General features: G+C 36.9%; 1 protein-coding gene across 2 annotated transcripts in view; it reads left to right on the forward strand.

The window, feature by feature from the left end:
- Positions 1–13,981, forward strand: part of MALRD1 (MAM and LDL receptor class A domain containing 1) — a 776,428-nt gene that overhangs the window by 328,961 nt on the left and 433,486 nt on the right. For both annotated transcript variants that reach the window (XM_078450377.2, XM_078450378.2), the window contains exons 24-25: positions 711–821; positions 5,198–5,411. In XM_078450377.2, the coding sequence (XP_078306503.2) occupies positions 711–821; positions 5,198–5,411 (325 nt within the window). The remainder of the gene's footprint in view (positions 1–710; positions 822–5,197; positions 5,412–13,981) is intronic.

A 13,981-nucleotide genomic window follows, 5' to 3' on the forward strand; every position in this document is an offset into this window, starting at 1 on the left:
ACTTTAAAATGTGGAATTGTTTTATCCTGTCCCTGTTCTCTTCAGTTACTCTCTTGTTGGCTCATTTTGTAGCATTCTAGGAGAGCCATGATAATTTGTCTCCTAAGACAAATCTGAATTTCCCTTTGGAATAAGGATATAGTACTGGGGAGAATTTGGGGTTTCACGGCTCTTGGGTAGGGAGCTCTTCCCATCACAGCATGAGTCAGTGCCCACACACACCACCCACGTGTGCTGTTAAAAATATTGAATGGGCTCCCACTATAACACCACTGTCCCTATTGAACCCAAGAGGATAAGGAAGTAAAGTCATCTTGAAAAAAGCGCTTTAGTAAGTAATAAGTGAAGTAATAAGTGCTTTTTAGTCGACCCCATGAATATTATTTAATTCATAAAATTCCAATAGTTACTGCTGTCAGGTTTTTAACAGCTGATGTGGTTAAGAGCTCTTAATTAAATGTTGCCCAGATCCTTTGGACTTGACTGACAGATATTCGTGTACACTTTTATTACACAAAGCTTGTGAGGTACCCTGGAGACACATTGCTGTACGGAAAACAAAGACATCTAATGAAAAATGTCCCCGCTTTTCTCCAAGGGAATTCATGTTGATATTAAAATTTTAAAAAAAATCACTGGGAGAATTCTAAATGTTTAAAATTTATCAATACAGAATATTTTAACACCTCTTACTTGATTTATTTCTGTAGGTACTCAGCAAGAAAGACAATGTTACTTCTAAATTGTGGGCTCAAAGTGGACAGCAGGGTGCACAGTGGAAAAGAGTAGAAGTGTTTTTAGGCGTTCAATCACATATACAGGTTTGTAATCCAAGTAGTTGGGTGATGAAGAAATTCTGTTGATTTTTTTCTCTAATCCTACTTTATTTCCTCTGCTCATGGCCTTCTTGCCCTCCCATCCCCTTTCTGATGTGTTACATGAATACCTCCCACTCCATGTAGAATTTCCGTAAGGAACTTACAGCTTCAGATGTCCTAATTCTTCCTAGTTAGACAACCATATTCTAGGAATATGTAATGCCAACCATGCTCCACTTCATAATCGGCCTACCTCATATAAAGAACACCTCCCCCTATTAACAAATGTATTCTCAGGGACATTGGAGTAATTATGTAAATTTATTTCAAACCTAATTAAAACGACAGACTTTTGAAAGCACATTATGTTGTTGAAATTTATTAGAGATAATTTACTTAATTCAAAAATATTTTGGGGAGGCACGAAATTGTGTGATGCTGTATTTTTGCCTTCATGGAGATGACAATAATATTAGGAGGATAAGACCTATATGTATCTAATAATTAAAGCAAAAAGAACACGTAGGGCATAGATTAAAATGTTTGAACTGAAGATAATTACTTGCCAAGGTAATTGGTATGGGTTTTGTTTTTTATGGATTATCAAGAAAATAAGAGCTCGTGGACGTGTGTGTGTTTGTGTGTGTGTGTGTGTGTGTGTGTGTGTGTGTGTGTGTGTGTGTTTCACAGAAGAGGGGTTTTATTGGAAGATAAGGCTTAGCTATTAAGATTTTTAAGACCTGGATCTGGAGAGTGAGAATCCAGAGGTATTTATGCTGGGAACATTTCTTAGTCTTAACTGCACAAAGCTTAATCTCATGAATTTAAAACCATTTATCTCTAGATAGAAGATACAATATCTTGGCTAATTATTGTGTTTCCAGTCCTCTGCATAAGTAGAAATAGTAGCCAGTTCTCCTGTGAATATTCAAGAGGTACAGTCATGTGCTGTGTCTGATAGATCAGCCCTTCTCAATTCCAGTGGAAGCCCAGACTAGCTACAGCTGTCTAAAGGCATTGATACAGAGAGCATTGTCCCCAATTTCTTGGAATGATAGGTGTTATAAATTCCATATATATTTTTTAAATGTTTATTTATTTTGAGACAGAGTGCAAGTGGGCAAGGGGCAGAGAGAGAGGGAGAGAGAGGGAATCTCAAGCAGTCACCACAATGTCAGTGCAAAGCCCAATGAGGGGCTTGAACCCACAAATGATGATATCATGACCTAAGCCGAAGTTGGACGGTTACTTGACTCAGCCACCCAGGCACCCCATGAATTCCACATATTTTTGATCTCTCACTGAAGTCCACTTTTCTTATGGGTCATTTGTATTTAATTTAGTAAACTGAGAAGAAATAAGTTCACCCTGAAGGTGTAATTTTTGGACGGCAATTTCATATTACACAACATGAAATTTAATATCAAAATGATTCCACCTGTTCAGTGTCCAAGATCTTTTAACTGAGCCTCAGCAAGAACATGTAGAAGATTTTGCTGCTGCCAGACATAGGCTCTACCCTACGCAATGAATTCTTACCTAGTTCTGTGCAAGCAGAATGCTTATATAGTAAAATCGTGTTCAAAATAACAAAAGAGATTTCAGCAGGAAGAATTAATTATTAATTTAGCCTTTCTGAAATTTGGTTTGTCATTTATTGAAATTTTATTGAAGAGGAATATGCCCATGTTGTTTGAATCTTAAACTTAGATATTAATGGCTTGTGAATATTTGATGTTTTTTGTGATTCACTCATTCCTACAATACAAACTTATTAAGCACCCTACCATGGGCAAAACTCATTCCCATGCACTGGAGATAGAGTGATGAGCCAGGCATACTCTCCATGATTCTTCCATTTTTACAATACGATTCCCTTTCACCTCAGAAAGAGGAATACCTCTAACCGTTGAGTAAGAGTAGAAGATATTTTTTGAAATAACTGAATCAGTACTGGGTGGTTTTCAGAGTTTTATTTGGGAGCCCTCAAACTTAAACAGAGTATTTATTTAAGATATTTTGTATATAACTAGAACAGTCATTCACATAGCTCTTAATAAATGCTAAGTACTATACCATGACTCTGAAATGTTTATTCCTTTAGTGTTTCCAATAATTGCATAATCACTCTCTCCATTTTCTAGGTTAGAATACGGAAAGACCTGCACATTAGGAAACTTACTCTAGTTGTATTTTACAAAATGGCTTAGATAGGCTTTAAACATAGACAGTTTTTTTTTTTTTTTGTTTTGTTTTTTAAATTTTTTTTTTCAACGTTTTTTATTTATTTTTGGGACAGAGAGAGACAGAGCATGAACGGGGGAGGGGCAGAGAGAGAGGGAGACACAGAATCGGAAACAGGCTCCAGGCTCCGAGCCATCAGCCCAGAGCCTGACGCGGGGCTCGAACTCACGGACCGCGAGATCGTGACCTGGCTGAAGTCGGACGCTTAACCGACTGCGCCACCCAGGCGCCCCTAAACATAGACAGTTTATCTACCAGTCCATAATCCAACTGCTATGCCATATTGCTTCCCAGCTTTTCCAAGATAGTTGACCCTGCTTTTATTCTACTGAAAAAAATATATAATTACTCTTTTAGAAAAGTGTAATCAGTATTCAGGTCTATGGACTCTTAACATTTTATGGACCATTGGGATCATAAGCAATGATTTGATCATTTGGACATGGCAGACACCTGAGATTCTGTCTATAGGACTGCACATGAACAAATTAATAAAGGAACACTTATCTGATTTCTTATTTACAGAACATTGCATCACATATTTAAGTGGTTAGATGTATCCAGACAATAAGGAACCCTTTTCCTTTTGTGTATCAGTATTTCCTTATAAAAACATTGTAGTCCTTATTATTTTTTCCAGTTTTGCCTCTTTTTAATAATTTCCAATCTCTCAATCTATCAAATTTATTTTTCTTTTCCAGCATATCTGTTATGAAGAACAATTTATATAAATTTGTTATATGAATTTTTGAAATTTAATTTTTATTTTTTGTTTTGATAATTTGAGAGACATTATTTGCATTTATTCTATCGTCTCATCTTAAAAGGAAAACACATAGGTTTTCATATAGTCATATAAAAGGATAACACATCTTAGGGAAAAATGATAATTCTTTCATGAAAAATGATTGTTTAGATTTGGTCATAAGGTGCTCTTGAGTTTGCACAATAAATATTTGTATAAAATCACTGAGGTAAATCTTTAGTCCTTGTTAACTCATTTCTAACTGTTCTAAATTTTCTTTAGAATATATGAATACTTCTGGGGTGCATGGGTGGCTCAGCTGGTTAAGTGTACGACTTTGGCTCAGGTCATGATCTCATAGCTCGTGAGTTCTAGCCCCACGTCAGGCTCTGTGCTGACAGCTCAGAGCCCAGAGCCTGTTTCAGATTCTGTGTCTCCCTTTCTCTCTGCCCCTCCCTCTCTCACGCTCTATCTCCTTTTCTCTCACAAAAACAAACAAACAAACAAACAAAACTTAAAAAACAATAAAACTTATGAATACTTCTTATCTTAACACACAAACAGATATTTGGCATGCAGAGAAATATAATAGAAGTACTCTGAGTTAATCTCACTCAGAAATTTGAAACTAAACAGTTTGTGACTATTTATGTTCCATGAAACAGTGTTCATTGTTCGTCTAAGCAGTGGTAATGTCACAAACTGAAGGTGGGATTTCTAAACATTTTAGCAACTCCTGTTATTATTTCTAATCATTTCTAATTCTTTTGGATTCCATATAAATGGCAGCTCGCTGTCAAACAGTGGAACACATAAGGATTTTGTTCACCACATACGTTAATCAAAGGCAAATCCAAATCTTTTCAATTTCAAAGATGTGGGAAATTAAAAAAAATAAAAACAGCTCATGTTATTGAGGTTTGATATCTTTGCTTTCACATAGTTGGGATGGATAGATCTGAGGAGTGGCAAGAATTGGGCAGAACAGAGGGTGTGTCACATCCTCATTCTCTTGGTGCTCTCTGTCACCGGATTGGCCTCCTCTCCATATGCAGTGAGGCTGTGTAAGAAATGAGCAGGTATTGTTTTGGATCAGAGAACCACAGAGGCAGCAGTGGGTGGGTTTGTGGCTCCTACAGGTTTTCGGTGCCACCTGTCCTAAAAATCTAAACAAGAGGCACTGATATTGCCATTTTCACATTTTAGGTGTTGAGGGTGGCACAGATATCACATGACCCTCAGACTTCCTGGGTCAGTTTCATTATGGGAGTATCGTTACGAGATTCCAGCCTGATAATCCTGTATTTAATGTTTGCCTCAATTTTTGAATGCTTGGATGGCTCAATTGACATCTTTCTTTTTCTTTTTTTCTTTTTTTTTTTTTTTAAAGATTGTCCTCAGGGCAAAGCGTGGTGTCAGTTACATGGGAGATGTAGCAGTGGATGATATTTCCTTTCAAGATTGTTCCCCCCTACTTAGCCCAGACAGAAAGTGTACTGCTCAAGAATTCACGTGTGCAAACAGGCACTGCATTGCAAAGGACAAGCTGTGTGATTTTGTGAATGATTGCGCTGATAATTCAGATGAGTCTCCTTTCATTTGCAGTAAGTGGAAGTTTTCTGTTTCCTTGCTTTTGCCTTTATCTCCTACAACCTTGCACTGTATGTGGTGTGTTAATTGCTGAAACATAGAAAAAGTATGTATGGTTCAGCACCCAGAGCAGGTAAGGTGATTGACCTATTTAAATATGTTTCTTTCTTTCTCTCAGCACTAAATTTAGAACTGTAATTCATTTTAAAATGAGTTGGTGGGGGTGCCTGGGTGGCTCATTCGGTTAAGCATCTGACTTCTGCTAAGGTCATGATCTCATGGTTCACGAGTTCGAGCCCCTCATCGGGCTCTGTACTGGCAGCTCAGAGCCTGGAGCCTGCCTCGGATTCTGTCTCCCTCTCTTCCTGCCCCTCCCCCGCTCACTGTCTGTCTCTGTCAAAAACAAACAAAAACATTAAAACAAGTTGGTGGGGGCACCTAGGAGGCTCAGTCGGTTGAGCATCCAACTTCAGCTCAGGTCATTATCTCACCATTCATGAATTCAAGCCCTGCATCGGGCTCACTGATGTCAGCACAGATCTTGCTTTAGATCCTCTGTCCCCCTCTCTCTCTGCACCTCCCCACTCATGCTGTGTCTCTTAAAAATAAATAAACATTTAAAAAATCGAGTTGGGAGCTTGGTGTGTTTGAGATAATTGGCTATAGATTGGGAAACAAGCGTCTTCAAAGACAAACAGAATGGAAACAAATATTTTTCATGTGAAGGCAAGTTTTGGAGAAAAGACAAGCAAAGCGTCCTTTAAAGCCATGCAGGGCTGACAAATTCATGCAGGGCCGACAAGCCTCTATCCTTTGATGCATTTTAGAGTTGTCATTCCTTTATGTAAATTATGAGATGTGATAAATTGTTAAAAAAATAAATATCCAGATAATATATTAGACAAAGTGATCTTCTAAAGGATGTACGTATCAATTATATGATATTGTAGGAGACCAACTCGTAATAAACAGCACCTATTAAGATATCCTCAGCTAAATGGGCCATATATGCTCATTTGGGTAAGTCTGTAAATTGTGCAATGCAGTCCAGTGATTACCTCATCTCATCGCAAATGAGCTGAATACAGATTGTCAAAATGAAGGTTGACAAATTATTCCATTTGTAATAATTTCTGAGCAAGAATATTATAGTTTGAGCCTTTTATTGTTTTGTTTTTGTTTTTGGTCTGTTGAACCAAATCTGGAATATCCAGAACAACTTCAGTATAAGAAGAGCTCACATTTGTATAGAACTTTTACATTTCAAAGCCCTTTTATCTACTAATCTCTACCTGATCTTCATAGAAGCCCTGCAGGGTGAGTGGGACACATATTATTAGTGCATTCCATAGATGAAGCTCTTAACAGACATGGTTATGTTTTGTCAGTTTTAAGACTGATGTTGACAGAATTGCTCATAGAATCAGGTATTTTATGATTCACTTCTTTGTCCAAGCTCCCCTTCCAGCTATGTGTAAAACCGAACCTTAAAAATACATATAAAAATGTTATACATGTAGAAGTCCTATTTATATCATGTAACAGTTCCTTTAGTTGTGGATTATTTCTTACATCTATTACCACAGATGAACCAAGCAAAACTATTTGGTAACTCTTGAATTCTATATTAATATATATCTTTACCTTATAAATATTTTCTGCATATTTAGTTACTTTCTGCATCACATGCTTTTACATTTTCTTCATTGTCATTTTCATTTCAGTTTCACAGAAATCTCTTAGGTTATCAGTCAAATAGAACAGACATTTTGCTTTTGAATTTTATGAGTCATGTGGCAAATGTATCTCTTTCTCGAGATCAAATTTGATGCCATTTTTTAATAGTTAAAGTATCGATTTATTTATGGTTAAGTTTTCCCTTTACTCTGTGTATTTATGTTCTAAGTTTGTAAATATTTCTAGGAATGCTTTATCTGTATTTAGGAAAGGATGCTGATGTACTAAGAGAGTCTGAAAATCTGGGACCTTACTGTCTTGGTAGTGTTTTGTTTTGTTTTGTTTTTGTAACGTTGGCACATACTCTTAGATTAGTTTTAGGTGTACAATATAGTGATTCAGCAACCGTGTACAATATGCTGTGCTCACAAGCTACCATCTGTCACCATACAAGGCTGATACAATACCATCGACTATATTCCCTATGCTGTATTTTTCATCCCCATGACTTATTCCATGATTGGAAGCCTATGTCTCCCACTCCCCTTCACCCATTTTGCCCCTCCCCCTCCCCTCCTCCCCTCCGGCAACCCTCAGTCTCTTCTCTGTATTTATAGGTTTGACTCTGCTTTCTGTTTGTTTCTTCATTTGTGCTTTAGATTCCACATATAAATGAAATCATATGGTATTTATCTTTCTCTGACCTATTTCACTTAGCATAATATTGGTAGTCCTTTTGTATGAAAACAAAGAAAAAAGTAATCATAAGCCTTTGGAGGGAAAGTTGTACCAGAAGGTGCTTTTTAGTGAATTGATTGCCAGATCACTCTTGTGAAAAGTTTGAGTGGGGTTACTTGTATCAATAATATTGGAGCATGATGGCTGAATTGCTTCTAGATATTACAGCATATAGAAAAAAAAAAAAGAACAACTTTTTCAGTTCATTAGAATGAATCAACGGCAACAAAAAGTCAGAACAAACCCTAAAAAGAAACCCACATTTCGATATTGGTTCTCATACGTTAATATTTTTTTTTAATCTTTATTTATTTTTGAGAGAGAGAGAAAAAAAGCGCAAGATGGGGAGGGGCAAGGAGAGAGGGAGACAGAAGATCCTCAGCCCCTGATGTGAGGCTCAAACTCATAAACCCTGACTGAGATCATGGCCCGAGCCCAAGTTGGAAGTCTGACACTTAGCTGACTGAACCACCCAGGCACCCTCATGAGTATGATTTTTTAAATAACATTGTTTATTTTTACCACGTATTATTTTTTAAGTTTATTTATTTATTTTGAGAGAGACTGAGAAAGAGAGAGAGAATCCCAAGCGGGATCTGCACTGTCAGCAGGGAGCCTGATGTGGGACTGGAGCTCACGAAACCAGGAGATCATGACCTGGGCTGAAACTGACTCAGATGCTTAATCAACTGAGCTACCTGGGTGCTCCTATTATGTATTTTTTTAAGTTTATTTAATTTTTTTTTTTTTTTTTTTTTTTTTTTTGTCATCGCTACACATGATGTGGGGCCTGAACTCACAATCCCGAGTTGCATATTGTCCCTGCTAAGCCAGCCAGGTGCCCCTTTATTATGTAGTTTTAAAAATTCTCCTAGGGACACCTGGGTGAGTCAGTGGCTTAGGCATTTGACTTTGGCTCCGGTCATGATCTCACAGTTTGTGAGTTTGAGCCCCCCATCAGGCTGTTTGCTGGCAGCGCGGAGCCTGCTTCGGATCCTCTGTCCCTCTCTCTGTCTCCCCGTCCTCTGCTCACAAGAGGAGCTTGTGAGGAGCTCTGCTCTCTCAAAAATAAACAAACATTTAAAAAATTCACCTATATTCCCATTCTACAGGATTAAATGTTTTATTTATAGAGTGGCTAGAATATGCTATATGAATTATGAGTTATTATCCTGTGTATAATGTAAACTTTGATGCTTTAATTAGACCCAGGAGAATAGGAAGAAAAAATCTTGACAATTACCATAGCAACTGATTTCAAGAAATTTGGCTGGTAACTAGTCAAATATTTAGCCTGAAATTCCACTGTATTTGGGGTGTTTAATTGTTGGTTTCTTGAGAATTCTAGGTAAAGACTGATCATATATCATGACTCTAAGAAAATTTCCCAAGTGTCCTTAAGTAGAAATACACCATGGAGGAATAGTGGCAGGAATTTAAAAACTCTTTTTACAGGAATGGATTATCTCTGATAATGTAATATTTTATATCATTTTATAAAAGAATCCTTTAAAAAACAAAAGCACTTGCTGCTTTAATTTTCTGTAGATTAGTATAGACTCTGAAAACAAAATTTGGCAGAAAGATGAAAATGTTATTTTTGGCTTTATTTAAATAACATGTCTAAAATATGGGATATGGTCAAAGAAGAAAGTGATTTGTACATCCAACAACTCTAAAATCTTATCTGAATGTATCTTTGCCACTGATATAGATGCACCTTTGGAAAGCAACCATATTTTTTGTTTCACCATATACTCCAATTAGCATATTTATTGTTCATACACAATTAAGAGGGTCTCACGCATACTGGAAATAATTTAATTCTATACCCTAATTAGTAAGGATGCTGGATATTTAATCAACACAATTAGTAAGTAATCTGAACTTAATGGGCAAATGTAACACTGTATTTACTATCTGCAGATATCGATTGTTTGCAAGCACACACAGAATACTTACCAAAAAAGAGAGATTATATTATTAAACATTAAAGCAATTGCAATTGTTTTAAGTGGATTAAAGTGACATAGACCCTGTCTTTTTAATTAGGCTTGAAATCTATTGGAAAACAAAAGCAGGAAAATACCTATTGGTTGGGAGAAACACACTTTTAATAATAACCTATGCTTCCCCTCCAAAAAAAATTACAGTAAAATAAGAAAAGGTTTTAAATAAATAGTAATAATAACAATGCTTAAAAATCTTGTGCCATTTAGCTAAGCAAGTACTTAAAGGAAAATTTATAGACTCAACTCCTTATATTAGAAACTAATTACCTAATAGTGCAAATTAATGGTATAGAACTTAGTTGTTAAGATGGAGAGGGTTGGAAAACACATAAAATTTTAAAACCCTGTCAAGAATGATCAAGGGAAGTAGAGAAAACAGAAATAGCAAATAAATTTGAGCATAAATTTATTGAGAAGTTATGTGTCAAGCAGTGTTGAAGACACCTAGTTACATCAGTAAGTAAAATAGACAAAAATCCTTTTCCTCATTTTCTTGATTTAAACAGAAAATGTTCTCCCTCCCCTTCCCCCTGCCCCACCGCCACATTTGTGTATAAATTACAGAGTTTGTTAAAAGGTGACAAGTACTTTGAGAAAATACAGTGTGGGCCACTGGGTGGCTGAGTCCCTTGAGCCATCAACTCTTGACTTCAGCTCAGGTCATGATCTCCCAGTCATGGGATCAAGCCCTGTGTAGGGGTTTACACTGAGCTGAGCACGGAGCCTTTTTGGGATTCTGTTTTGCTGCCCCTCCCCCACGCTATTCGTTTTCTCTTTCTCTCTCTCTCTCTCTCTCTCTCTCAAAATAAATAAACTTAAAAAAAATACAGAGTAAATTGAGGGACACCATAAATGGAGGGAGTGCAAATTGCAGTATTAAGGAGGTGATAAGAATAGACCTGGATGAAAAATGTACAAGCAAATCTTTGAGGCAGGTCTGGGACTTAGTACATGTTCTTTACCTTAAAAAAAAAAAATTATTATAGCCATCTTAGTGCGTATAGAAGGGAATCCCATTATGGTTTTGATTTATTTGCCTTTCTCTACTAACTAATAATGTTAAGCCATTTTCATGGCTTTTCTTGCACTTATTAGCCATTTGTATGTCTTTTTGGAGAAATGTCGAAATCCTTTGCCCATCTCTTTAGTGGATTATTTGTCTTTTATTGTTGAGTTGTAGGAATTATTTATATATTCTGGATATTAACTTGTTATCAAATACATGATTTGCAGATTTTTTTCTCATTCTGTAGGTTGCCATTTTTATTTTACTTTTTATTTTTAATAGAATTTTTTTAAAAGCAGTTTGAAATTCACAGCAAATCAGAGCTACCGTACACATACAGCCTTGCCCATTATTAGTGTGTCCCCACCAGGGTGGTGATTTGTTACAATCAATGAACCTACATCGATGTGTCCCTCACATTCCGTAGTTTACTTCAGGTTCTCTCATGGTAAAAGGATGTTTGATAAATAATGTAGTGCACTCTTATACTCAATTACAAAATAACGGTTTCATTAAAGTCATTACAAGTATTTTTAAACACATTTTTCCTACTGAATAAAATCATCCTCAAAATACCATTTTTTAGAAATATTATATCAGCGTGCAATTTATCTGTTAGAAAATAATCTAAACTCATCTACTCAAATCTGGGTCTGTGGACAAACAAATCTTTTGTTAGAGTTCAGTACCCACCCCAGAATTATAAGTTGCATTGTAACAACATTCTTCGGTGAGTCGTATGTGCATTAAAATTTGAGAAGCGTGAAAAGGCGGGCCTACGCCGGCCGACTCCATCTTGTTCCGTGTCCTCCACCTTGAGTGACTATGTCCCCGACATGACCCCTTTTCTGGAAAAATCGCAGAAACCTCAGACCGAGCCTCCTCCCCTTGAGTAACCTCTCGCTCACCCGTTCAAACTTCCTGATCAAAACCCGCCCAGCGACCTGCGTAACAGGACTCCGACCCTTCCCCAGCCAATCGGCGGAGGCCACGACCCTTCCCCAGCCAATCGGCTGAGGCCACAGCCATTACCTCACCAACTGCCCCTAGACCCCTATAAAACCTTTGTGCTTTTGAAACTCGCTGTCTCTCCCTGGTATCTCACCGCTGCGTCGGTGCAGGTAGGGGATTGAGCTCGAGCTAGCTCGAATAAAGGCTCTTTTGCTTTTGCATCGGACTTGGCTCCCTAGTGGTCTTTGGGGATCATGAATTCCGGGCATAACAAGCGCTAATCTAAACAATACACAATTTTGAAAAAGTTGTTGATGAAAAGAGAGAACTGTTATTTTCTTATTGACACATGCACATGTATCAGGCTTTTAATCATTGGCAATAACTAGTGTTTTAAAATAATTTTGTGTATATCTTCTTGATGAATTTAATTGGTACAGTTATATTGAAGTCAGGATTTAGTGGTTATGTATGTATTTGATTACCAGATATAGTTTTTTGGAGAAACTAAGAAAAATTTTAAATGACCATTCATTCATTCATTCATTCAGGAATATTTATGTAACATCTATTATGTGCCAGGGTTTGGATGCAGTGAATGATGTAGACAAATTTCCTGCATCCATGGAGCTTCCATTGGTTGGGTGGTCACTCTGGTGGTGCGGAGGGACACAAACAAACAAAATAAGTAAAATGGCACAATTTATTTCATAATGGTAAGTGCTCTAGCAAGATGTTAAATAAAGAAAAGTAGAAAAAATGTCGGGAATGGTGGCTGTAGTTTCAAATAGGGCAGTCAGAGAAGTCCTTATTGAGAAATTAAAATTTGAACAAAGTGAAAAAAATGGATTAAGCTAAGTTATATCAGGTATTTGTGACTGAATTTTTTAAAACAGTCAAAAAATATTTTAGAAGTCAGCAGTAATGAAAATAATCCTTTCTATATTTTCACCATGTCAATAACAATGTCCTTTGATTTCTATAAATGTGTGACTATAATTTCCCAACACAGTTATCCTTTAGGATTTTGTTTTGAGTTGACTTATTTATATCCTGACTTCCCTCTCTCATTTGTTATAGCAGAATTCGCACATTTTTTATGAATTTTGGGGGACCAGAGGGTGTGGTTTGATACTCTGATATATGTTTTACTTTTTGCTGACTGTAAGATTACATATAATAATTGCTTATCTACCATATCCAGTTGAGTGCTCCATACGAAACTTTTTAGCATATCAGAATTTGTGTTCATTTGTGGCAAAAATGCAATTCAAAGTGTAGGGTCCCCCAGTAGGAGGGTGACAGTGCAGTAAGGCACATCACTGAAAACCACTGACCTAGACAATTACTTCATTCTTTGTCAGTGATCATATAAAGTCTAAACAAGCACTTTGTAATTAACACTTGTAATTAAAGCACTTTGTAATTAACAAGCACTTGTAAATTCACACAAATTTACTTTCCATTTGTTTATTTGGTAAACATTAGGTACCACTGATATAAATGGCCCTGGAGCATAAACAAACAAAAACAAGATACAACCTAAATAATTGTGGCACTGCTTGTCTAGTAAAAGAGACAGGTACAAACATTTGCATTATGAATGAGAGTCAGAATAAGTACAAATCACTTTTGGAGGGGATAAGGGGAGGTAATTTAGTTATATATGAAATACTAATCCCAGCTTGACCTTTCAAAAGTAATACATCAGCTTGAAAACAACTAGTGTGTTTTTAGAGACTTTATTAATCATAGATTGTGAATAGCTTTTGGTTTCTTTGGGAGATTATGTGAGAAGCAGGCCAGGTATCATAATGTGTTAAAAAAGCAGGCTTCCTGTGATGTCTTAAGCATCAGAGATTCATTATTGTAGACTGTAGCTGAATGGGGCTCAGAAAGCTCTCATTGTCTTGTTGCATCCACGCGACTCCTGAAACAGAATGCTACGGGCACCAGTGACAGTCAAAACAAAGTTTATTACAATGAGAGGCAAGGCCGACCAATAGGGACCAACACTCTTGATAAGAGGGCGGCCCCGAACAGCCGGGGTACAGAGTTTTTATAGCCGATCACATCGTTTTATCATCACCTAGGAACAGAACAAAGAAACAGTTTCCAGATGAGTCAGAAACAGTTGCCAGATGAGTTAGAAACAGTTGCCTAATGAGGTGTTTATTTTAGACCTTCTGCCTCTAAGTTG

The sequence above is a fragment of the Panthera onca genome, chromosome B4, assembly GCF_046562875.1.
Source record: "Panthera onca isolate mPanOnc1 chromosome B4, mPanOnc1 haplotype 2, whole genome shotgun sequence".
Taxonomy (NCBI): domain Eukaryota; kingdom Metazoa; phylum Chordata; class Mammalia; order Carnivora; family Felidae; genus Panthera; species Panthera onca.